At 35.5% G+C, this 26,227-nt stretch overlaps 2 protein-coding genes and 3 non-coding genes across 5 annotated transcripts; 1 reads left to right on the plus strand and 4 right to left on the minus strand.

The window, feature by feature from the left end:
• The first annotated feature begins 211 nt into the window (after positions 1–211).
• LOC117103370 (replication factor C subunit 4-like) lies at positions 212–7,730 on the plus strand. Its single transcript, XM_033243915.1, has 9 exons — positions 212–406; positions 1,005–1,084; positions 2,587–2,706; positions 2,829–2,898; positions 3,779–3,852; positions 4,467–4,587; positions 5,458–5,583; positions 6,600–6,725; positions 7,165–7,730. The coding sequence occupies exons 1-9, from the start codon at positions 212–214 to the stop codon at positions 7,327–7,329; spliced, it is 1,077 nt and encodes a 358-aa protein (XP_033099806.1). The 3' UTR covers positions 7,330–7,730.
• A 2,813-nt stretch (positions 7,731–10,543) lies between these two features.
• LOC117103355 (ATP-dependent RNA helicase eIF4A-like) lies at positions 10,544–19,943 on the minus strand. Its single transcript, XM_033243897.1, has 9 exons — positions 19,883–19,943; positions 18,088–18,187; positions 17,634–17,766; positions 16,027–16,166; positions 14,584–14,749; positions 13,929–14,185; positions 13,093–13,230; positions 11,811–11,980; positions 10,544–11,457 (listed from the first exon to the last, which is right to left on the minus strand). The coding sequence occupies exons 1-9, from the start codon at positions 19,900–19,902 to the stop codon at positions 11,313–11,315; spliced, it is 1,269 nt and encodes a 422-aa protein (XP_033099788.1). The 5' UTR covers positions 19,903–19,943; the 3' UTR covers positions 10,544–11,312.
• Positions 12,603–12,824, minus strand: LOC117103373. Its single transcript, XR_004444576.1, has one exon. It is a non-coding gene; the product is annotated as a small nucleolar RNA SNORA73 family (small nucleolar RNA).
• Positions 14,265–14,486, minus strand: LOC117103374. The gene has a single exon (XR_004444577.1). It is a non-coding gene; the product is annotated as a small nucleolar RNA SNORA73 family (small nucleolar RNA).
• On the minus strand, positions 15,711–15,932 carry LOC117103375. The gene has a single exon (XR_004444578.1). It is a non-coding gene; the product is annotated as a small nucleolar RNA SNORA73 family (small nucleolar RNA).
• Positions 19,944–26,227: the final 6,284 nt, after the last annotated feature.

Consider the following 26,227-nt stretch of genomic DNA (forward strand, 5'->3'; position numbering starts at 1 on the left):
AAGGGATCCATACAGTGATGTCTGATGATGGTGATCCATACAGTGGTGATGGATGATCTTTTTAACGATGCCTGATCCATGTAGTGGTGCCAGATAAGGGTGTTCCATTACCGATGGTAGATAATAAGATATAATTTGTTAACAAGCAAGCAAGATTAAAATAAACGACCTACTATACACAATGAGGCATACCAGCACATTTTGATCTGTTATGTTATGTTTTGATCAGTCTGTTATGATCTGCTTGCAACGCTTTTTTCATCCCAATGCAGACGATGGTAAATTTATAATTATATTTCAGTTTGATATTTCAATATTCTTTTACAGCCGCCCTAAAACAGTTGATGAAGTTGCTTTCCAGGATGAAGTTGTAGCCGTCTTGAAGAAATCTCTAGAGGGCGCTGATGTAAGATGATTTTCTTTTATCTTTTTCTGGTAATAATAGATGGACAAATTTAACATAAACATACATGTTGAATTTCAGGTTGGCAATGTGTTGTTCATTTATATTTTAAAGTTTCAATTAATTCAACATCTAGGTCTTTATGTTTAGTGTACAATAGTTTGATTTGTGTAGTATAATACTATACATTCTATAAATTTTATTAATATCTATAGGGGAGTTGTTTATATGGGTTTATACCCGCTCGGCAACCCTTGCTAGTTTTGTGATGTTTGTTTCATTTACTTTATTGGATTGTGTATGTCATCCATGTTGCAAGTAAAATAGATTTGATTTGTTATCTTCTATAGTGGAATGGTAGGACTAGCTGTCTCTAGTTGTTATTGAAAAAAACATAATGTTATCTTTATGTGTAATTTATAGTATAAAAATATATAACTCTGAGCAATATCTTCCTAGTTATTTTTTATTTTTGTCCCATGATCCATCATCTAACAATATGTAAATTAAAACTAATTTACATGTTTTTTAGATTCAGAAAGTAACTGAAGTAATCATAAATCGTTTTTGTTTTAACTACTGTTGCGTTTGTTTTTGCCAGCTGCCTAACCTTCTGTTCTACGGCCCACCTGGTACAGGAAAAACATCAACAATTCTAGCCATTGCAAGAGAACTTTTTAGGTAAGAATTAAACATTGTTAATTCTGCTGTGCCCCTGAACAAGGCACGATAATAGTAATATTTTAAGTTTTTAAACATTTTCATGGATTTATGTGGTGTAAACAAACAAAAGTATAACCCACGAAGGTCTTAAGAAGACTTTTTTTCCAGTGGGGTCCATCTGGGTTCTGCGTTCTTTAACATGCACATGGACCATAATGCACATGGAACCAATGGCTTAAAAGACTCGTCCGAATGACGGTGTGGTATCGTAACTTGAATTTCAGCCCTCCAGCTGAAACACAAGGAGAGCAGAGATGCACAGTTAAGTGGACACACAGTGGCTGCTACCAGTTTGGCTGCCTGAGCTAAGCTGCTCATGACCTCTATGCACTAATCACATTAATGGACCATACCGTAACATTGCTGCAGTAATTAGTGCCTTGGTGTTTAAACCTACAGTGTACCCACTTATAATTCTGGGTGTTGGTAAAGTGCCTTGTGAAATTCAGAGCGAAGATTTGAACCTCCAACCTAAAGGCAGACCTCCCAGTTTTTCCCAGAAAATATAAAATTTTCATTGTGAATATTAAAATGGCCCCCTAAGTGTATATATAAAAAAATTAAATTAAACATTTTTTTCTTTCAAATAGTATGTTACTTACAATTTAAACAACTCCATGTCATTTGCTTTACCACTCAAGTTCAACAAAACCTGAGTGACTTATTTTGCCTATTGTTTGCCACTTACAAAAAATGAACTACTTTTCAGTTAAATATTTGTAATGGTTTTAGTAAAGGTATGACTGAAGTTTAATTAACATAAGTATAGTTAATAAACCAAAAAATACCCAGAAATTTCACTTCAATAAACAACAAGTTATCCAGAAATTTCACTTCACCAACTTTGAACCTCTGTCAAGGTTGGAGCTCATATCTGAACTAGTGCTGTAACAACTCCCAACCATTTGTAGGTTAATATCTCCATATGTGGCAAAGACCAGCCAAACCAGTCACTTGTCACAAATCCTGTTTCAGAGATAATGGGTAAAACATGATGGAATCTATTGCACTAAACTAACCTTTATATATCTATACATCATATATCTATACATCATGCTATGTTATTATTTTCTCCATTTTCAATGTTAAAACAACAATTTTTAACAATTTGGTGATGGTTTCTGCCTGATACACGCCTGAAATCGTAAATTTTGAAGATGATTTCTCAAATACTGTTCTTTAAACAGCTGTTTGATTAAACTCTTGTAACTTCATAAAGAAATGTCCGATTTAAATGATTCTTTTACCATTTTATAGCTCTCTTTATTAATAACTAAAAATCAATTTTTGCAAGGAGTGACTTTTTTGGCTTGTCTTCCACATATTAAGGACCGCACTAGAAAAAGTTTTTTGACTATTAGAGGATAAATCATTATGTGAATAATTTTAAATAGTTTTCTTGCAGCTTACAATTTGAATTGAAGAAATAAAAAAACTACTATGTTTGATTTATTTTACAGTGCTGACATGTTCAGATCCAGGGTGCTTGAACTAAATGCATCGGATGAAAGAGGAATCGGCGTCGTTCGTGACAAGGTTAAAAACTTTGCACAGCAGACAGCCAACACCACAAAACCAGAGTAAGAAGATTGAATTTTATTGAGTCTTAAAAACTACAATTATTAAATATATATAATAAGTAACTATTATCTAATGATGATTTAAACTGGATGACTGTTTTGTTTTTCTTTTTACCTTTTAGTGGAACACCTTGTCCGCCATTTAAGATTATAATTCTAGATGAGGCAGATTCAATGACCAAACATGCACAGGTAATATCATAACATGGACCTTTCAGCTAAATTCCACGTCTTGGATATTGTTCCTAAGTTGTGGAATCTTAAAGAAAATTTGAATAACACATTCTGATTGGTCAGTTGTGAAATTTGATGTTCACTCCTGAAAGATCCATTCTAGATGAGGAAGGTGATAATTTATGGCGAGTTGGATGGCCGAGCAGTTAAGTCATGGGTGCTGCAACGTGCAGCTATAATATTGGTGCTGGTTTGAAGGGCATGCTTGCCTATACTATGGTTCTGGTGGTGAAACGAGTCTTCTCGGTTAAGGACTATAAACCGTAGGCCCAGTGTACATAATTTGGCTAGTGCGCTTTAAAGAAACCAGTACATATTTCAAGACGAATAGGAGGTGACCCCGGTGTACTGGTCCTTTCAGCCCCTGCTGTTTTACAGACGATAATAGCTCAGACACAGAGACACTTAGTGGAGAAGTGCATTACTATAAGAGCCAGTCCACACCTCGGGCGCTTTAAGACCCTTTCAGTGTACGATGAAGATATTTATAAGCATTTCTGTATTTGTTATGATTTTTTAATTTTGGGTGAAGTTCAACTTTGTACCATTGTGAGTTTCAAATGAATTTCTGTTATTTTTAATGGCCAACCAAGATATTATTTATCCGAACTAACAATTATTGGTACCACCTTCAGCCCAATATTATTGGATTTAGTTCATGTTAAGGCCCTATAATGAATGATCAGATCACTTGTGGGTTCCAGGATGTCTCAACAAATACTGGCTCTTGCCTGTGTATTCCCAAAAGTTTTTTTTACACCAGTTCTATTGGTTGCACCATATAATATGATTTTTAAGTTAATCCTGGCCTAAATAAACCTTTTTACTCACCTTTCAGGCTGCACTTAGACGAACAATGGAAACACAGAGTAAAACTACAAGGTTCTGTCTCATTTGCAATTACATTAGCAGGTATGTAAATAATTATTTCTTGTACTATTACTTGTTACTGAAAAAAAATAACATGTAATACAAGTATAACATGTGGCTTGTGCACTTGTTACAGAATGCAGCTTAATTTTTACTGTGGCATTGCATGTACCTTTACTATCTGCCTATCAGTATCAATTTTACTGACATAGATAGCTTTTTATTCACTCGAGTTGTGACAACAGTATATTTGTACTGAATGTACTGAGTATTCGGTACATTTCCACTTCAGGTAGGGCAAAATTACACCTATACATATTTCTCCTGACGCAAATCCAGTTATTGTCTATTATTCCATCACGACAATAACAATTACTAATCTCAAAGCATTTAGCACATGTCTTGTTTAACATCTAGCTTCATGAACGGGTATTGGTGGAATTGAATCATTTTAATTCTGGGGCATTATGTTCATAATCTATGACTAACAACAACTCCACTTTGTAATTAAATGTTAATCATAGCGCATTTTCTATCAATTGGTTTGTGGGATTAGTTGCAGGTAAATGAGTTTTTATTTAATTATTATTTACTTATTATTGTAATTTAAAGGATTTTTGTTTAAAACGATTAATTTTAATGTTCCACCTTGGCAGAATCATTGCACCCATCACGTCACGTTGTGCAAAATTCCGCTTCAAGCCTCTTGGAGAAAAACACCAGAAAGCAACGCTTACCAACATTGGACTAAAGGAAAATGTAAAGTGTAGTGAGCAGGTAAGGCTGTATATTCAATTCAGTGAAATTCTTTATTGCTGCAAGAGTTATCCTAAGCTTATATCTCATCTCACTTTATTCATATAAAAAACATCAATATAAAAATCGGTCACAAGTCGCGGCTCAAAAGTCAAATTGTATGTGAGCCTTACAATATCAGTAATAATTAGGACAATATATACAAAAAAATAACTAAAAATATAAAATCTAAGAATTGACAATGTATACAGTAATTAATTATGAATATAAAAATTGAGACAATATATACAGTAATTATTAATATCTGCCAAAACAAATACAATTACAAATTCTTATTTTACATGCCAAATTGTTGTTTTCTATGAATTAGCGATCTGTAAGTAAAATTAATAATAGCGTGTAGCAATTGTACTGTATGGAAACTGAGCTTAAGACCTTCCACTATAAATGAAACAACTATATCTAAAGCTGGGCAGGCTGGCCGACGAATTCAACTCCGCTTAATGTGAGCGTTAGGCAACGCTGTTAGCTGATGACCTTCTGCCGCAATGAGTGCCTGCCTTTAAATATAAGCCAATGATGGCCCAATACTAAAGGCCTCCCTTTAGCAGTGTGAACTATGCAGATCTATTCTATGTTGTGCTGTTAAACATAATTTTTTCCATTCATCCTAGCCTTTCCTTAAAACCCTGTACAGATTATCAAATTTTATTTGATGAAACATGCCTGAATATGGTCATGTGTGTATATAACATTTTTTGGTCCAAGGATATCTGATAATCTAGAAAGAGTGTAAGACCTTGCTGTTTGGTTTCCATAACTATTAGTATTTTAAAATATCTGCTTCAAATGTATTTCTCTTAACCTAATGGTTTGGGGTTTGTTTTCAAGGCATTTTCAGCAATCATCCAAGTGACAGAGGGCGATCTTCGAAAAGCAGTCACTCTATTTCAAAGTGCACATCGACTCAAAGGTGATGAAGGCATCACAGAGAGTGATATCCAAGAAATTGCAGGAGTAAGTTTATAGGTTGAAGCTCCTGGTTCTTAAATTGAAACTATTGTGTCACAACACAAAATGTGGATCACCAAAACTTTTCTGAGGGTTCTGAGAATTAAAGAGAACTTTAGATAGGGTTATGTTTATTTAAACATTTTTCCACAAATTCCAAGTTAACATCTCAGGCTCTCTTGGGGGTCAGGAAAATCCTCTCCCAAAAGTTAGCTTATAAAATAAGAGCATTGAGACATTTGTGTAATGTGTTCTACAAGCAGATTTATTATTAGAAGTGCATCAGTTGTAGCTTGGGCTCCCAACCTTGAGGTCAGGGGTTCAAAACTCTACTGTGCAAGTCGCATGTGTCCTTGGGCAAGAGACTTTATATACGTTTGTCTCTCTACTGGAGAGTATAAATGGGTACCTGGTAGGATGTTGTGGCATTGAATGTACTAGTTTCGTGCACTAAAGAAGTAGCAAACGAATAGGTATACTCCCCAAGGAGCAAAGCAGGTTGCACTCTGTGCTGGTTTGTCATTGTGTGTTATCCAGTGGCCAGGGGTACTATTCTCATCTTTGATCATTCAGTTTGGTATTGGCGCTATATAAATATTTGGGTAGTATTATTAAACGGAAATATATTCAGTTTAAGTAGTCCTCAAGGCTCAAATCAGTTAAATATTTATATATAATATTTTTGGCAACCCAGTGTGTTTCATCCACATGCTTGAGATAAACAGCTCAACTTGCAAAGTTTGTAACCAATAAATTGGTCAGAGTGCTCATATTTTATGGCTAGTGTATATGTATGTATGTAGTGAAAAAAATAACTCTGGCTTTATTCTGCCGTTTGTGTCAAGCATGTCTGCTGAGAGCTGTTTTTAGCTTAGAATGAGCTAACTTCTTGCGTGGTTTTTCCATTTCATAAATGTACTGTAATTCCACTATGTGTATTGTCATTGCACTTGCATTTAATAAGAAACGTCCACTGAATTGAAGAAAACGTCTTAACAAGTTTACGTACATTTGCATTTCAGTCAGTTCCTTCCTCTGTTGTATCAGAACTCATCAAGACCTGTCATTCTAACTCATTTGAGAAGCTGGATCAAGCAGTGACAGAAGTGCTTGCTGAGGGCTATGCAGCCAGCCAGATGATTTTACAAGTAAGTTGACTAGAAAATGCTTTCAGCTAGGCTTTGCTGTAAATAACATCCTAAGCTAAACTCAATAATTAATAGTGGTGGTGACAGGATTTGCCCAGCAGGGCTGCGATGCCCCCGGTGGGAAAGTCTTGGCAGGGGAGGGGGAATTTTCTTGACGAGAGTTTAAGTGGGTGTTGTCAGGAGTTGCTCACAACTCTTCAGGGGGTATAGCAATTTAGGGGTTGGAAAGGCTTATTTAATCCATCTTGACAATCTATAAAAAAAAAAAATCTATAAAATTTGTTCTCTCCCTGAGAATGAACAAACCAGCTTTCCATGGCGGCAGGCCTGGACCCTCAGCTCCCACTGGTGCTACACCCCTGTACAAAACAAACTACTGTATGTAAATATATTCTGTGTTATTTTATATAATTAAAATACGTTATATGTTTATTTTTAGATTCATGAAATAATAGTGAACCAGCCAGACTTGACAGACAACCAGAAGTCCAAGATATGCGAACGACTCGCAATTGTTGACAAGCGACTGATAGATGGGGCAGATGAGTACCTACAGATAATGGACCTACTCACAGTGATCATGAACCAGTACTGTACAGCATGAAGCTTCAGTCTCTGCTACAACAAATTTAGGCCATAAATGTATATTTGAATTAGGCAAGACTTCTTTCGCAAACCTCTTGTGCAACGATAATTATTATTTAAAATCAAATTATTGTTGGCCTGGTAGCTTCTGGTTTCATCATAAAATGGAAATTTTAGAGGGAAAAAAATCACCATAGTTAGGGCTAAGGTGAGCAAATTGTAAGGACATGCAGATGTTTTTAAGAAATGGCAATTTCATACTTCACAAATATTTTTCATTGTGTCTGTGAAATTAAATTATCAAAACTATTTTCACACTACTGTACTAACGCTTACACAGAAGTACACTAAACAAACTACTTACATGGGATTCTGTATAAATTGTTATTTTCTTTGTAATAAAAATTGAAAATAATGGAACAATGTATATTGAGTTTTCTGTTTGTATAATATGAATCCATACCACTGGAGCAATAGCCAGACATTTGTCAGTTAGGGGAATTTTTTTTAATGTCTGTTTTGGAAATTTTACAAGTTGATCATTTTAATCAATTATTGGAGTCAAGAAAAGAGCGTAAACGTCGCGGCCCTATTCTTACCAATCCTTTTACCACTATACACGAGAACTGTATCATTGATTTTTATAACCAAATCAACTACAGAATTGTATGTATGGACTCGATAAAAGAATCAAATATTTCCGAAATTTCAGACCAAATTTTGATATTTATGGACCATGTTCCATGTACAGTATATCGGCGGAAGAAGCAAATCATTTCATCGGGGAACACTGCTTTGAGTACCATTCCTAGGCATCTAGATGTGCCTTCTTCAAACATGGGAGAAGGGAGGGGGGGGGGCAGTGGTTTAAGCTGGATGTGGACTTTTGAGCAATCTGTCATTACCACTGGTTGACTTTCCTCCATGGTTGGGGTTTCCTTGTACACAAGCAATTGCACCGCAATCATGTCATGTTCCTATACTGTATTTGCTTCGTGATATGATTTTAGGCATGGAGTTGACCCAGAAACAGCAAGTGGAATGATGCAGTGTCGGTCTTGAAGGTTGGCATGGCCAGTTGACAATAATTGTATGCTTTCCGTACACCATGTGGCATATGCTACAAATCTCAATTGAGAAGAACCATTTGAATTGTAATTACCAGGTAGCACAGACATGAAGGGACCCTTCCACACATCAAGTGCAGCATCTTGCAGGTAGATTTAGGGGGCTGGTTAAAAAAAAATTTTGATCGCCGAAAATGCATCAGAGGTTACTTTCGGGTCTAGAACCCCCACCCCTAGGGTAGTGTTATCTCAATCAGGGCCCCTTTCAAACATCAATGAATCCGCCAACCCCCGTCTTGTTTGATTTAATACTGGTGCTATACAAATCCACACTTATTGTATAATACAATTACAATAGATAAAAGTCTTACAGTGGAGCATAATTAAGCTGATAGAGATTAAAACTTTAATCATTTTGGAAGCAAAATAATACCTGTACATTTAGAATTAAAGTTGTATTACTGTAGTTTTCTGTACAAAAACAAGCAAAAATGTCTATAAATGACCTCTATAAATGTTCTTCGTTTTCTGTATCCAGAAAGTTCCTTTTATTTTCATTTTTAAATTGACTTTTTTGTACCTTGTTTCATTTTTTTAAAGATCTTATTTAGCAAATAGTTTTGTAAAAAACATCCAGACTGAGAAAATAAAATTTTATTGTGTGAATTTAAATAGGATGGTTAAAAGGTTTATATTTATATAATTGTGAAAAATATACTGCAAATACAGTATCTAAATTTTGGAAATTTCAAGGCAGTGACGGGCACAATAAAAAAAAAAAAAAAAAAAGTTTATTTATTACGCTTCATCACTGCACAAAGAGAAAAATAAATGACACAATAAGATAGAAAAAGCAGCGAAAAGGAAGGTTTTTATTTTTTCCATTATTTTCGTGGCTAATTGGCCAAAAATAAAATTTTATGTTTATTCAAATTTATTATTGGCAGGCAGTGGGTTCACTAAATAAGGTACAAAAGTCTCACCTAAGCAAATAGGTTAGCATATTAGTTTTTATCAAAAACATTGTTTGAAGTGCTAAGTGAGATTAGCAAAAATAATTCTCAAATTTAGTTCTGTTAATAAATTCATTGAATTATATGAAATCCAATGATTCAAAAACAAAAATATTAAAATAATAATAATTCAAAGAAGACTTGAGGGCTAGGTTTACTGCATGTATTGTCACACCAGTGCTTTCATAGCAGCTAACAACATTAACCAGAGCTTCTCCTTCTGCTTAATGCTATTATTGAGGTGTACTAAACCATGTTCCAGATACATTTTATATACAGTAATTAAGGTAATTACATTTTCATTTGGGCTGCACGAAGTATTTCCTATTCCATGTCAACATACAGAAAAGGTGTAACAACCAGCAGTGGCTCCAGAAATTTGCCGACAACAGATCTGAATCATGGGGCTGCCTAGAGCCTCGGTTCTGGTCTTGGAATAAAAAAAATCCTTGGCTTATTATAGTCAAAATTGTGCTTTAGGCCACATTGTTCCCAGGTGTGTTGGAGGTGAATAGTGCAACATTTGTAATGGTGGTTTTGATCAATCGGTTGCTAGATCCCTTTTCTGTTGCGGTTGTTGCTTCATTTTTACCATCTTTATATGGCCATCTTTACAGCTGTTCATCATTCTTCCCATGAAATGTATGCTAATTGAAATGTTGGGAAATAATTATCCCCATCCATCTCGAATGATGTGCTGGTTCTTTATAGTGCACACAAGCCATTGTCTACGTTACAGTCCTTGTCCAAAACAACTTGTTCTTTAACATACTTACAGAGCTTGACCCTTCCAGCACATTTTAGATCAGCTGATATTCAGGGATCCTCTTAAATAAATGAAATAATGTGTGGCTTGGAGAGTGGAGTTGATTTTGGTTTTGCATATTAGAAAGAAAGCATCTTAACTGCACTCCTACCACCATGCACTCCTATTACTAGAACCATGTACGAGCCTGCTCCTCAAACCAGCATCGATATTATAACTGTAGGTTGCAGTGCCACTGCCTTAACCACTCGGCCAAGTGATGTGTCTATTGAATTTGCATTCCAGCAGCACAGTAAACATTAATCTGCTCTACAGGCCGACAATTGAGTATGCATTTTGTACACAATGGGTGAAAATAAAGTAATTGTTTATCCAACTATCAAAAACTTGGTTAAGAATTACTGATTATTCTTTATTTCCTATTTGACAAGGCATCAACACAAGAATCAAGCACCACAGCTTTGTTGCACAAAAAAGACTGGGATGCACGTTTTTAATTTAATTCTGAAATATGTAAATCGTTTCAGTTTCTTAGAGTCGTGGAATATATCGAAAACAAAATGGAAAAAAACCTCTGTGTCCAGCCTAGCCATTACTTTTCTAGGCCAAAATGGGATATGCTTATCCATATTCTTACAATTACAATAACAAATAAATGTACACGTTTTGCCTTGATTAAAGACACTGAACACGAAAAAGTTCATTTGGCTTTTTCTTGTGCTAATTTTTGATTATTTCAAGAGGAAGCAGATATTCCCTCCTTTCTAAAATCTATGAGCGTTTATATCCAATTAACATTTAAATATGCGTGGTAGATCACAAAATCTCCTTTCAACACTATACTACAACGTCGTTTTATATATAATTTTTTTTAAACTTAACTACGTTTGTGCAGCTGCAAGGATCACCCCCTGCCCCACACAAGGTGGCTGTACTCAAAGTTCCTCTTGTCAACGAGATATTTGTCTGGAAGATAATGTTACCCACAATGGATATATACTTAGAAATTGTTCAATTAAATGATAAACAATCGATCATATCAGAGCGCCATCAATTTGTCTCGTGTAAAGCAGAAGTAGAGCAAAATCCTCGCAACGTTTTTATATCTCCTCAAACAAAATCGAACAAATATCGAGCCACAGAATTCACTATAATTCTAAATCAGATCGGCAACGTTCATGGGCATTTCATCAACCTGAGTGTTATAGAATTGCTCAATATCGGTCATCATACGTTTATGTTCGTCGGTAACAAAATTTATAGCAACACCTTTGCGACCAAATCGACCACCTCGCCCGATCCTGCAAAAAAATGAAAAAAAAAATTGTCTATCACTAACACAGATACCAATACTTTTTTCTTCACAAAATAACGACAAATACATTAATCCACAGAATTCAGCTTGAACTAGAGCAGTCACTCGAAAGAGTGCATACCTCCGCCCTGTGACTGAATAAACCAAATTTCTGTGACTTTAAATCACCTCTTAGATTTTTATGTACCATTCCACTACATTTTATGATTCATTCCTTAGTTTTTGCGTAATCTTGCTGACAGACGGGGTGAATACCAAACCTCCACTAATACATAATGACAGATGTTCCCTTAAAAAGATGTGATGAAATACAATTCAGAATAACAATGAGAAACATACCTATGGATGTAGCTCTCCCTGTTTGTAGGGATATCATAATTTATAACAAGTGATACTTGTTGAACGTCAATTCCACGAGCAAGAAGATCAGTGGTAATCAGAACTCTGCTAGACCCAGAGCGGAATTCCTTCATAATTACATCACGCTCCTTCTGGTCCATGTCTCCATGCTGTAAAGAAAGCAGCATATGAAACGCAATAAGCCAATCATCCCCATTTTTTAATGAAATTTTTAAAGGTAAGGTAAAACTTGGTATTGAAAGTTAAAGCTCGCAACGATTTCAAATACATTACAATATATTAACCAACATTCCATAAAAATTTATACAAAAATTCATTAAAAAAAAAAGAAAATTACATAAAAATTCACCAAAAGTCATGCATTTTATTTTATTGTATATTTAGGCACACAGCACATGCCAATTACGAATATCACTGTCTTGTTTATAGGCGACAATTCCTTACACAAAACAAACATACACACATGATGCCTTACACAAACTAAATCTCAATATGAGATTTAGGGAGTGGAGTTATTCTGGTCATGAAAAAAATTCCTGCAACACTGACAGGAATTGAACCCAGAACCCTGGGATCTGAAGGCAAGCATCTTAAACCACCTAGCTCCTAGCTATTCAACTCCACACAATATTATCACATCACTGCAGCAAAAAGCCATGTTCTCATTGGCATCAGAGCCACTAGACAGTGACTTACTTCACTTTTTAGCAATTATGTCAAGCCAATTCAGTTATTATCTTCTGTCATTATGTTATCAGAAAAGAATTGTGTAATTGTCCATCACATGGTTTGACTCCTCAGTGACCGCTGCATAACAGCTCTGAGAAAGCGCAGGAATATGCGATGGCTTGTCCACACCAATGCTTAGCACTGGGGACAAAGTTGCTTTCCAACAGAGTGTATGGGAATGTACCTCATTGCTGTTAAGCTGAGCTCCCATGAACCACAAAGACAGAGCCATGTGAAGGCCAGTTCACTGGATGTCAATGTTGGGCAAGTAAAAATGTCATGCTTACTTATACATGCTGGGATAAAATCTGCCAGTCACCCCACTCTCCTCCCCCCCCCCCAAAAAAAAGTTCATTGTAATACCAGCAAATTTATTAATTGTCTACAGGAATATTATACTTTTGCAAGGAAAATATTCCTGTAATTTCTAATTTAAAGACTAGTGTTTCTGCATTTTGAATGCCTCAAGAATATTTTCAAAATGCACAAAACATATGTTGTGAGGGGTTGACAGTGTGAAATGTACACATACCATCATTGACACAGTAAAGTCCCTGGCTTTCATTTTTCCAGCCAGCCAATCCACTTTCCTTCTTGTATTGCAAAATATCACAGCTTGGGTAATGGTGAGGGTCTCGTACAGATCACATAGCGTATCCAACTTCCACTCCTACAAAACAATATATCATTAAATAGTATATATATAGTGTGATAGTGTGTATTATATGCACATATATCATGTGCATATTAATTGTATATCACAATATAAAAGTTTAATCCTGTTAATTCCAAAGTTAATTAAAGTGGGGCTTGCAACCTAGACTACTGTTTAGCTAAATAGTGTACAATAATATTTAGTGTTGGAGACATTTCTATACAGTAAAACCCCTCTTCGGGACAACTTTTTGGTCGCAAGGAAGGGAAATTACATATTTCAAAACTACGAATGTATTCAAGGGACATCTGTAACATGTGGACAATTTTGTTGCTCCACATTGTTCCCTAAATAGGGGTTCTACTGTATTTAATACATATTTTATCACCAATAATAAATCCTGCCTTAAATTGTGTATAAAATGGGGAAAGACATATCATTCTGGACATTCAAAAAATCTTAGATTGTAGGTTTGTGGATTGAGGTAGATATACCACTTATTCTGGCACCACCTCACCCATTGAACAAAACAAGAGTTATTCTCCTTCTCCTTGACGTCCCTGATTTCACTGCCATGTAGCTCATGCAGGGTGCTTTTTGAAGAAGTACACATACACATTAATTTACAAGTTAATCATCACTGGTTGCTAATCATACCATTCATTGAATAGCCTAATAATTCTGTACACTTTTTAGTTGTCTAATGCACTAACCTCTTTCTCAACGCTGACATAAAATTGCTTGATTCCCTCTAGGGTCAGCTCTTCTTTCTTCACCAGGATCCTGATTGGATTGCGCATAAATCTGGTTGTCACATCCAGTACCTCAGTGGGCATTGTTGCTGACAGCAGCACAACTTGTAACTGCGCATTTGGCAGCAGCCTGAATACATCATAAATCTGGTCTTTGAAGCCACGCGACAACATTTCATCAGCTTCATCCAAGACAAACATCTTAATACGCCTGGGATCTTTTTTTGATTAAAAAACACCACAATCTTAACTAATTTTGAATCATTGGTAATATGCAAAATATAGAAAATTTTAAAAAGTTGTCCACCACATGGTTTGACTCCTCAGTGACCGCTGCATAACAGCTCTGAGAAAGCGCAGGAATATGCGATGGCTTGTCCACACCAATGCTTAGCACTGGGAACTAAGTTACTCTTCAACGCAGTGTATGGGAATGTACCTCATTGCTGTTAAGCTGAGCTCCCATGAACCACAAAGACAGAGCCATGTGAAGGCCAGTTCACTGGATGTCAACGTTGTTTTTTATTAATTTAATCAACATAACACAAAAAACCTGCAAAGTTGAAAATATAACATTTCCCCCTATAAAACCAATTCCATTCCATGCAATTCTTACCCAAAGCTCGCCTGCCAATCATATCATTGACACGTCCAGGGGTGCCAACAACAACATGGACTCCAGCTTTGCACTTGGCGGAGTCATCCATCACACTAGTTCCGCCAATACATGCATGGCATTTAGCCTTCATGTAATCACCCAAAGCAATGATTACTTTTTGTATCTGGAAAACAGAATGTTAATGAATGCAAAACATGATAGCAAATTGTAATGTATAATAAATGTTCTTTTTTAAGTGACATGTTCCCACGAAACCCACACAATGTAACAAGCTTACCGTAAATGCTTGAATATGCGCCACACCAAATGTTATTTTTTTCGCTAAGCACCGCTGTGCTTAATCGAGTAAATTACCCTTATGTGTAATGAAACACTTCGAGAAACAGGATTTTAAATACCATGTATCAGTGTGAAATCAAGTATTTACAATGACGTAGGACCTATGACAGGCCTACTGAACTACGGGAATACACGAAATAGGTAACATGGGAACGTTCATGGAGAACGACACGCCAATACTTTTTTTATAAGCGCTGCTTTTGAATAAGCACCTCACTGAAACTTCCAAAAATTTTATTAAGCGCTGCAGCGCTTCTTTAAGTCGTTACGATACTTTCGAGAAATATAAAAATTAGGTTGTGCAGTCAAAAAAAATTGATATTAATAACTGTATTATATTCATATACTATCTGTGCTATCATCTGCAAAAATTCTATAATTTGCCTATCCAATTTTTAATTCGGGAGTCTCACTTAGACATTAGTTGGCGCCTTTGTTTGGACCCTGTCATTTGTCAACTATGCAAATTATGCATTTACAATCAAGTTTTAAGTAGTTTTATTCAGTTCTGCTCAAAATAACCTTCATGGTAGAAGTGTCCTCATCGCAGCCCTCGTTCACACCAATTCTAACACCACCCCACACAAGATCAAATCAATATTTACTTTTATCTTAATTTTCATCATGCTTAGACTAGACCAGGTATATCTGCAAATGTCAATTTATTTGTGGACACAACAAGAATTAAAATAAACTAATAAATTCAATGATCTAAAGCCAAGAATATAATATAAACGCGTTTCATATTTTGCCACTTTGCACGGTTTTCAATTGAACACATCACACATTGTCCATCACATGGTTTGACTACTCAGTGACAGCTGCATAACAGCTCTGAGAAAGCGCAGGAATATGCAATGGTTTATCCACACCAATGCTTAGCACTGGGGACAAAGTTACTCTTCAACGCAGTGTATGGGAATGTACCTCATCGCTGTTAAGCTGAGCTCCCATGAACCACAAAGACAGAGCCATGTGAAGGCCAGTTCACTGGATGTCAACGTTGTCCCAATGTATCAAAGAAATTGGTTTTTTACTTTGCCAGTTAGTAAAATTATACAAACGAAACTGAAAATACTACCATGTTTTCGCAAACACTACCTGTTGGGCCAACTCGCGAGTTGGGGCAAGCACAAGTGCTTGACACTGCATAACCTCAATATCAATCTGCTGTAGGATGGAGATGGCAAAGGTTGCCGTCTTTCCTGTTCCCGACTGGGCCTGGGCAATCACATCAATTCCTACAAAAATATAGAATACAGTTATTAAATCTGGAAATTAAATTTAAAACATTTTTTTTAATTGTAAAGCCATCGCACATCCTGGAAAAACAAGTTATTACAGAATATATATTAACTACAGTATAATAATTGTGGCTTTTTAGAAGACGAGTATACCACCTCTAGTACCACCCCAGGGCAGATCCAGGAGGGATGAAACCCAAGACAGGGTTCAAATTTCCCCATAGCACCAACATCAATTGCTGTAGAAAAGGCCTTTCAATGCTGTTGTAAATCCCAGGCTCGACAGCAAGCTTTTTGCTGTCAAGTCAATTGACCCAGCAATGGATTATACACTTGCATTTATAGAATAGGCCTATTCTTAAAAAAATTTACGAGGCTTGTTGCTGTAGCAGAAGAATAAATTGCAGTAATAAAGCCATAGCCCATAGCAACTATTTGCTGATAGAGCATTTTGAGGGAATTTGAACCCTGCAAGAGGGGCGGACCCAGGATGGGCGAAAGAAAAAAAAAAAAAGAAAACGTAGGGCAAAACATCATTAAATTTTGTGACAAATAAATGTGATATGCCCATATTTGGATGTGGTATGTCACTACCACACCCATATATGGGCAAGTCCCAAATTTGTTGCATACAAATTTGATAGTATGGACAGTGCTTTAGATCAGATACCACCACAATAATCAAGTCGACTATGGCTGCAATTACAGCATGATAATGGGGTACTAGATTATAGCAATCTTGCAAAAATCTTATAATTATATTTATGCAATGTGTCCTTGTATTTATGGCCTACAAGTGGGCACCACAAGCAATGGAGGCAGGCCAAAAACTTTGTGGAAGTGAACAATTCTGAGCTGTAGTAAAAAACCCCTCATGTTGAATAATGCAGGGGGAAAAAAAGCAAATAAAAGAAATAGTATGTATGACTTTTTTGCAGCCTTTTGTCCTAGAGGGGATCAAGAGGTAACCAAGTTTATGCTAAATACAGAATCTTATATAATTCAATGGTGTCCTGATGTTTTACTACAGTTCAGAATAATCTTGTATGATTTAATGTTCCCTTACCCATATTCTTGCAACTCTTTGTCAAATTTAATCTTATTCCCTGTCCAGACTATCGAACTTTGAAACCATGTTACATGCCCAAATATGGTAATGACGACATCACATCACGATCATATGTAGGCACATCATGACTATATATGGGCATACAACAGTTTGCTTTATCTGTGGGATGTAGGGGATATGGGTAATTATCTGGTACGGTTCATTAGTATTAGGCTAATGGCCTTATCCAAGGAATTAAGCGGCCAAGGAATTGAGCGGCCTTGTTCCCTCCAGCCCGTAAGGGATAGCATCTGCAAGTGCCCTGCCTTGGGTTACTTCAGGATGAGGCTCCCATCTGTGTTGGAAGCTCGCGCCGAAACCTTAATTTTTAAGTTAAATCCAAAAGCCTTCATTACCTTTGCAGCATGGTATAATAGCCCTTTGCTGGATGGCAGATGGCCTCTCAAAGCCATAAGCATAAATGCCTCTAAGGAGATCTTCCTTTAAGTTCATATCATCAAAATGTTCATGTACTTCATCGTAGTTGCCCTATAAACCAGGAATAAAGAAGTGCATTAACATCACTAGTTTTGTGTAAACATGTACTTCAAAAGCTTGCCAGAATAAAATCAATACAGTACAACCCCTATTAAGGGAACTCTTCCTTTGGTTGTGAAGTGAGGAAAATGTACATTTAATACTAAGACCAACCTCTAATCAGGGGGGAACCCTATTAAGGGGACACTTTTTTCAGTCCTGAAGGTGTCCCCTTAATAGGAATCATAATGTATTTTTCTTTGCAATTCATGAAAATTATTTTACCAAATAATTTTAAACTAAAAAAATGTGCACGTGACAACAGTGCATTACCTCAATGAGACCGGCGTCCATTCCTGGTGGTCCATCTTGGCTCTCATCTCGTTCTCGCTCTTTATCTCTATCATTGTTTGGACCATTGTCCTGGGTGTAACTATAAAAAAAACCAGACAATTAGGCTGTTTTAGTATCATATATTTTGGAGCCATTAATGTCAGATGGGGTACAAACATCTTGTTAGATAACGTCTTAAAATTTTGTCATTGCATAACTATGTATGGACATTTCGAAACTGTAACGTCAGCATGCACAATTTTCATACGTGAATATTTGAAATGATGTCCTGGTTTTAATGTCATAAAACCAACAAGAGGACATCTTTTGCATCACAGCGAGGTAGTCCCTAATATATAAATCTGACGTCTGATGTGTTATACACGTTTGTATGTCATTGCACATAACGTCTCTGCCCATTAACGAATTTCGGGATTCTTTGACCGTAAGGGAGAGTACCTGTTGGGGTCCCAACCTTCGGCTACAAGTATCTTTTAGTATTTTATCTGGATGTCGCCATCTTATAATCCGACTTAATTCTGCACAGACATTTCGTAACTTGCAGAGACTTACAAAAATGCCGGTTACGAAATGTCTGCTACCCGTCTAGTACTGTATTATTTCTTGAACGTTGGCCTACTCTAGGCCAAGGACCTTAGACCTACATCCAGCCTATTATTGCTCAAGTGTACTGGTTGAAGTTCCAACCTTGTGGTGTGTGGATGCACTCTTATCAAGTGATTAGAGCTGAACACAAGACTGCTCTCTTCACTTTCTACTTTTGATACCACCTAGATCAACATGCCCCGCCCATCCTGTTGAGTGTCCTCCATAGCCTGTATTTTTAGGATACTATAGTAGTATTTTAATACCTCTGTGCTTATCATACACTAGGCAGAATGCCTAGGCCAGATAATATCGAGTCTGTAAATGTGAGTTAACAATGGATTTTAAATGTGAATAATTAAATGCATCACCATTCATTTATTCTTCTGCTGTGGACACAATTTTGGTTCATTCTTAATCTTATCCCTTGCATAACCACAAAACGTCAGTAAATCAGCAGAAACCTCACAATGCACAAGATTAAAAAGTAGGCTATGGCAAGAAAACTTATAAATTATACCAGGTTGGCTAGGCTCAGACTAGATTGTTCCATATAGCCTACTCTACTAGGGCCTGCTGTAGGCTAGGCCTAGCCAAGTCTATTTTTATGTTTAGGCCCTATTCATATTTTATTTTGGCATTTCAAAAGCGGTCAAGACTCTAGAGAAGATTATGAAGACGGGTATTTCGTCGTACGTAGCCATGACGAATTGCATCGAATATACGAAAAAAAACAAACATATTGCTAACTAGGCGGTAGGGCCCCCTAGCTAGCTAGTAGTAGGCTAGGCCTAGTCGAGCAACATGGCTGCCATATTTCACATTCAGCACACGTCCACGTTAGTTACACAAATATATACAAATTAAATACAAAGAAAAGAATAGTCAGTTTAAAGAGAAATCATACATGAATTCCTTATAAATAGTATTTGTTATATAATTACTTCACATTCGTTTATTTCATTTATTCCGTTCTTCACCACCACCAAGTAGCACGTGTGTGAAGTTGATGAATGAATTGAGCAGTGCCGGAATAGTGGTCAATAATTTGTATGAAATTTCACAAACGCAATAATATTATTACAAAAACAACCAAATTTAACATTTAGCTAAAATATTAAATTATTCAAATCATCAACTTAATTGCAAAATAAAAAACAAGTACATTAAGAAATTACCAAATTCTTACCCTCTTTCATCGCTTGACATTGTACTTAGGGTAAAACTGCGCGGAAAAGACTTATATGACCGGCGCCTGATAACTTTACAGTGGAGATGATACACATACGCCAATTACCCCATTAGGACTATATTTTTCTGATAAATCTTAACCAAAATTAAAGTACTTTACGCTCTAATAATTACAGTGTTTTAAATGAAAAAAATATCTAATTTTACTTGATCAAGATATTTAAAAAATTGTTCTGCTACCTAATTATCTGAAATATATTTAATTTATCAGCGGAAGGTTATCTCAACTCAAGAAATGAAATCGGACAATTCTCTCCCTTTGTCGACACATGAACGAGGATTTTGATTGGTCAATATGATTATGACCAAATTGGTATTTCGCAATAGTCTTTGGCCGAGTCATGGTTAAAAAAGTCGAGATTTCGCAATATGGAAATATTTTTTTCGGGTTCCTTGACAACAATAAACGTTTATTACCACTACACACTATACGATTGTTTTAATTCTTAATTTTATTGTTAGAATTGTTGAATTGCCTTTCTTTATGGTAGGCCCTACTAATATAATTAAACTTTTTATCATGGTTGCACGTCGTCGTGATGAACCAAATTATCTTTGATTTGATTTTGATTCGTAGCCTACGGTTCTTATATAGGCCTACATATAATAAGTAACACAATATATAATATTTTTAACTTTTAAAAATCTTATTGTGTTTCAAAATTTAAAGGAATAAAAATACAGGAAATTTAGGACCTAGAACCTACATGCAAAAAAAAAAAAAAGGCCCTACTCCGATACGGATCCGATATGCATATATCGTTGAAACAAGGATAACAATCGAGAGTAAAAGAGCAATAAAATTTAATGACAAAGATTCATATAATTCTGGCAAATAGGCTTACGATATTTTGTAAGGAGAAAAACGGACAAAACGAAACAAACAAGAATATCACATAAGGCCGTGTAGGCCGCTCAGCCTCCCCTACCGATTTTTTTTTTAAAGCACAATTAGCAACTCTTGTTTTTTTTTACATGCTCTAAAGTCGACCTTTAAAAACAAATCATGAAACTTAATGGGATCTTCGAATTAATTAAGCTTTAAAGTTGGGAACATCCTATATAAGGAGGAAAATGAGGACGTAGGCCTATCCGAGGAATTAAAGCACATGTCGTAAAAAGGAAATTAGGCCTACGTTGCAATATTTTAATTTATTCCAGTAGGCTTACAGTATGGTAGAAGGTTTCAAGCATGTGAATTTAAACATATTGTAGGCCTAATTTAAATACTGTATTACGCTATAGGCTACTGCCGGATATATTCTTGTGATCATGTTCATACGCCTACTGAATTTTATAAATGTCACAGTTACGATCTGGCGTAAATATGGATTCAAATCCATCTGCTTTTCCTTCTATTATAGAACAACCCGACTTATTCATTTATTTATTTATTTCTGCTTAATAACGATGCAAAAGCATTCAGTGGCGGATAATTCAAAATAGAGAGGGTCCGCGGCAAGGTACTTAGTGGCCTACAGATGGAGGATCTAGGCCTACGCCCCTCGGCCCACCACCATGGTGGGTTGAGGTAAGAAAATTGTAATTATGGCACCTCTAGATGGCCGGAAATTGCATATCAGACAACAATTTTTGAATGTATTCTCCATTGTTAAATAATTTTTTTTTAAATTTAGTGGGTGGGGGAGGGTGGACGGCTGCCCCACCCCTTCCACCACTGGCATTTGTTATCCCCCAGGCCCAGCAAGACATACAATTAAATGACAAACATCGAAAAGCATTTCAAATTTCGGAAATTCGGAAGTTCTTCTTGTAGATCAATTAAAGTTCAGGGAAGCAGCGATGTATTGTCACTCTTAAACATCAGCCCGGAAAAGAAAAATCAGAAAATACCCTAGGCCTACCTAAAAAAGTCAATTAAAAAAAAGTTTAATAAGTTATTTGAAAGTAGGCCTAAGTTATGAACTTCCGAACCAGAATAACCGTATCGAAAAAGTTATCACTGATGTACCGGTAGGCGTTTTTCTACAATACCAACTAAAAAAAGATTACAGCAACAGGTATTATTAGGTCTATTTATTTGTCCGTCTATTAATGGGGAATTGCATTTTCTTCACATTCAAGTTTTTAATTGTATGTTAATAACTTACTTAAATATATAAATTAACTTAAGCAATTCACTTATGGAATATTGTTTAGCTCTTGAGAGACAGTGAATCTCTCATAAGCTATGCTGAGCAGATCCACGGGCTGGGTGGGGGTGATCATCGGCGACGTCCGGACCTCTGAATTGTATTCCCTTTTATACAGATGTTGATAATAACATGGCCAGCATCGACTGTTTTTATAATAGCCAGAACAAAAAGAAAAACGTATAAACCGGAAACCAAGTTTTTAATGCTGCCAAAAATATGACGTTATAACTTATTTGATTGATGACGCCAAGGATGACGTATATATATTTTTTTTTCTCTAAAAGGGAAGGCAAAACATAACTGAGCTGCGCGATCCAAGGTAGTCCAAGGATTTTTGTTTTTTGACTACGGTATACTTTTTAATTTTTAATATTTACAATTGTTAACTTTCTAAATGGTTTTACTTTTTAAAATTTGACATTCACACCTTATAACTGTTTAACCCCTTTACTTGTATTGTCAATGCTGTTTCATTTTAGCTTTGAATTTTTGGAATATTGTTTAGCTCTTGAGAGACAGTGAATATCTCATAGGCTGCGCTGAGCAGATGCACGGGCAGGGTGGGGGTGATCATCGGCGACGTCCGGACCAATTGTATTCCCTTTTACAGGTATGCTGATAACTATGGCCAGCATCGGCTGTTTTTATAATAGCCAGAACAAAAAGAAAAACGTAAACCGGAAACCAAGTTTTTAATGCTGCCAAAAATATGACGTTATAACTTATTTTTGACTGATGACGCCAAGGATGACATATTTTTTTTCTCTAAAAGGGAAGGCAAAACTATACTGAACTGAGCTTATACTTTTTTTTATACTGAGTTTATACGTTTTTGTTTTTTAATACGGTATAGGCCTTTTAAATTTTTAATATTTACAATTGTTAACTTTCTAAATGTTTTTACTTTTTTAAAATTTGACATTCACGCCTTATAACTGTTTAACCCTTTACTTGCATTGTCAATGTTGTTTCTATTTTAGCTCCGAATTTTGTCTGGATCCCGTTAAAAAGTGAGTCAGCATTTTCTATAGCTGTAGCAGCCATCATCCAGCATTCATTTCTTCTAATCGTTTTTTGGTTGTGTAATCAGTAGATTTTCACAGATTCAGGGTCCATCCACCTCGGCCCACCATGTTTGGTTTGTTGCCAATGTGAATATGGCTGGAATCAATTGGCACTCTCAGATCGTAAACTATATATTTTTTTCTCTATTATTTTTTTTTAATTGTAAACTGTAATCTTTCCTTTAATTTAATGCTGTTCATGTGTGTTGGAGTACCCAAACAATTAAATTTACAGTCTGGTGATCTGTTAAGGAAGGAGATGGGCATGAATCCTTATACAATAATTCAATCCGTGTGCCAAATACGGAAGAGCTCATACATAACAGTCAATTCAATTTTCTTTTGAATCACTTTTGATACAGGCACACAAATTCAAAAACAACCTTCAGAGATACAGTACAACCCCTCCTCCGGGACACAACCCTATTAAGGTGACTTTTTCGGTCACAAAATGAGGGAAAGTGTATACGGAGTTAACAATTCAGCAACTACCTTCCCAACTCACTTAAACCCATTAAAAGTAACGCAACTTTAAAAATAAAACTTAAACTAAATATAAGTAATGAACAACTAAAAACTTAACAAATCAATGTTTTATTGCCATGTATCTATCTTTGTTGTTGGCCTTATGTTTGTTTATATATTTTGATAACTTTCCTGAATAGGAATTTACCTTTTTAATTGAAACTATTTACTTTCTGATTTTAATGGTCTGGATTCCACTTGGAAATAAGTCGGCCTGCTGTAATGCCGACTTAATGGGTCCTGATACATACTTTTCATAATAATTTATTGAACTTGTATTTTACTATAATTTTACTACGTGTGGAATATCAAATAAAGTCAATCAATCAATCAATTAATCATTTAACACTCGGCCAATCCCCTATTCAGGGAAGCCCGTAATTAAGGAGACAGTTCAGTTCAGTTTTGTTCCTCCCACTGATGCCAGTATATAAATGGAGCTGCACCGACGATTATATTAGGGCTAATAGAGGTGCACCAACGACTCATCAGGTCCCAAAGCCAGTGGCGAGCTAGGTTGTGAGGGGCCCAGTGGTTCAAGAGTACTGTAAAACTGTCGGGGCCCTTCGCGCATGCAAATTTATTAACGATGTAAACAAGATATGTACCACCAATGGATTGGTTTTGGAGCAAGAGTCATTTTATAATATTTTGACAATAAATCTTTGGATTATTTTTATTTTTAATTTGTATATAGGCATCTTTGAAGAGCCGGGTATTGGTTAGACTGGCCATAATAATAAGCATTTCTACTTCATATGACCAAAAGAAAAAGCACCTTGACGATATTTGATATTTATTGAATTGATGTTTTTATCAGATTAACCATAATGAAAAATGTCAACAACTATCTTGTATATATTAGTTTTATTTACTTAAGCTAAATAAAAAGAAATGTATCACACCTGATTTCATAGATTACCGCATGTATGACTTGTTTTATCCGACAAAACCCCTCAATTTGTTCACTTAGAAACAAATGCACGAATAACAAAAATAAACATGCTCCCAAAAGTTTGTAGGATGAAAAGAATAAACAAAAATTCAAACAATACTCATCCAAGTCTTGATTGTGAACGTTTTAGCGATTATTTTAGTAATATATAGGAACAGACACTTCAAACGCAATTAAAGAAGACACAGCAGAATGGAAACCCAAAATTTCATTCACAGTAAATTTTACGACACTTGTAACTGGCGATATTGAAAAAAGAAATCTGGGATGCTTATCTAAAAATAGTAACCTTGATTTCATAATTTCGATTCTATAAATTTGCATCACGCTATATCGCGAAATCTCTAGTTATGTTCCATTATAAATAAATCATTATGAATGGTATGGTTCTAAACGATTGGAAAGTCTCAATCAGTAACCCCATATACAAAGGTAAAGCCCTAGCAATTATAGACCAATCTCTCTTTTTTTTCTGTTTTCTTTTATTTCATTTCCAAAAAAACACACATTGAAACACATTTCGCCGATGCAGCGGCAACAAAACACATTAATAGATCAAATCAAAGAGATAACGACAATAATAATCATAATATTATTATTAATTACAATTATTATAAATAAAATAAACATCACACACACACACACACAAACAATAAGCAAAACTTTTAGCAACCGGTTATTAAATTTATTATTGTGTTATTAAATTGTAAATAACATATCATAAGCACGCATAGATATGCATACATCAATATATTCATGGTACAGTATATATAAGTGATATTATTGTTATTAACACAAGATTGTGGTTATAATAAACAATAACAATACCAATGATAATGATAATATTATTAATTGTTACAAAACTATATTATTATTAATAACAATAATCACAAAAATAAAAAATTCACTGTGATTTCCATCTAGTGTTCGATTGACAATTTTTACAACAGGCATAGGGGCCTAGTCATGTTTAAGTGACTATTTTTAACAATTACAAATTATTAATGTGCAGTATTACATAAAGATAAATACTATCAATCCCGATTGTTATTTATGCATTGCTTTATTAGATTTTTTAATAAGGGGGGAGGGCCCTTATAGATCGGGGGCCCATGTTCAATGAACCTGCGGTAGTTACGCCACTGCCAAAAGTTGTCCCTTTATAGAGGTTCGAACCATTGTAGATACAAATATAAAACTAATCTCAAATCTTCTCCCTGCCACCTCGGTGTTCCACATTTATTATTAACCTCTAGCAATAAACGTATAAGGTTTGTGGAGTTGAAATTAGACGTTAGCATCCGACCGGTAATGGAAAGGGTTAGAATCCTGATGGGAACAATACCTTCTTCTAAAAATAAAAGATATGATCATCTTTAATAATGTATCCCTTGTTCTCAAATGCGTCCTGACAAAAATTTGGATTACCAAAACTTTTCTAAAGGGTCGCTAGACTAAAGGTCCACTGATAATTCTCAGATAAGATAGTATAATGCATACTCCAAGTATCGAAATGCTTGACTATTTCCCAAAAAGAACTCATTGGACTGTCCTTTTAGAGAGTGTCTAGTGACTTGAAAAAA

This window comes from Anneissia japonica, unplaced genomic scaffold (assembly GCF_011630105.1).
Source record: "Anneissia japonica isolate Jap-2015-1 unplaced genomic scaffold, ASM1163010v1 scaffold1891_len642697_cov171, whole genome shotgun sequence".
In the NCBI taxonomy this organism is placed as follows: Eukaryota; Metazoa; Echinodermata; class Crinoidea; order Comatulida; family Comatulidae; genus Anneissia; species Anneissia japonica.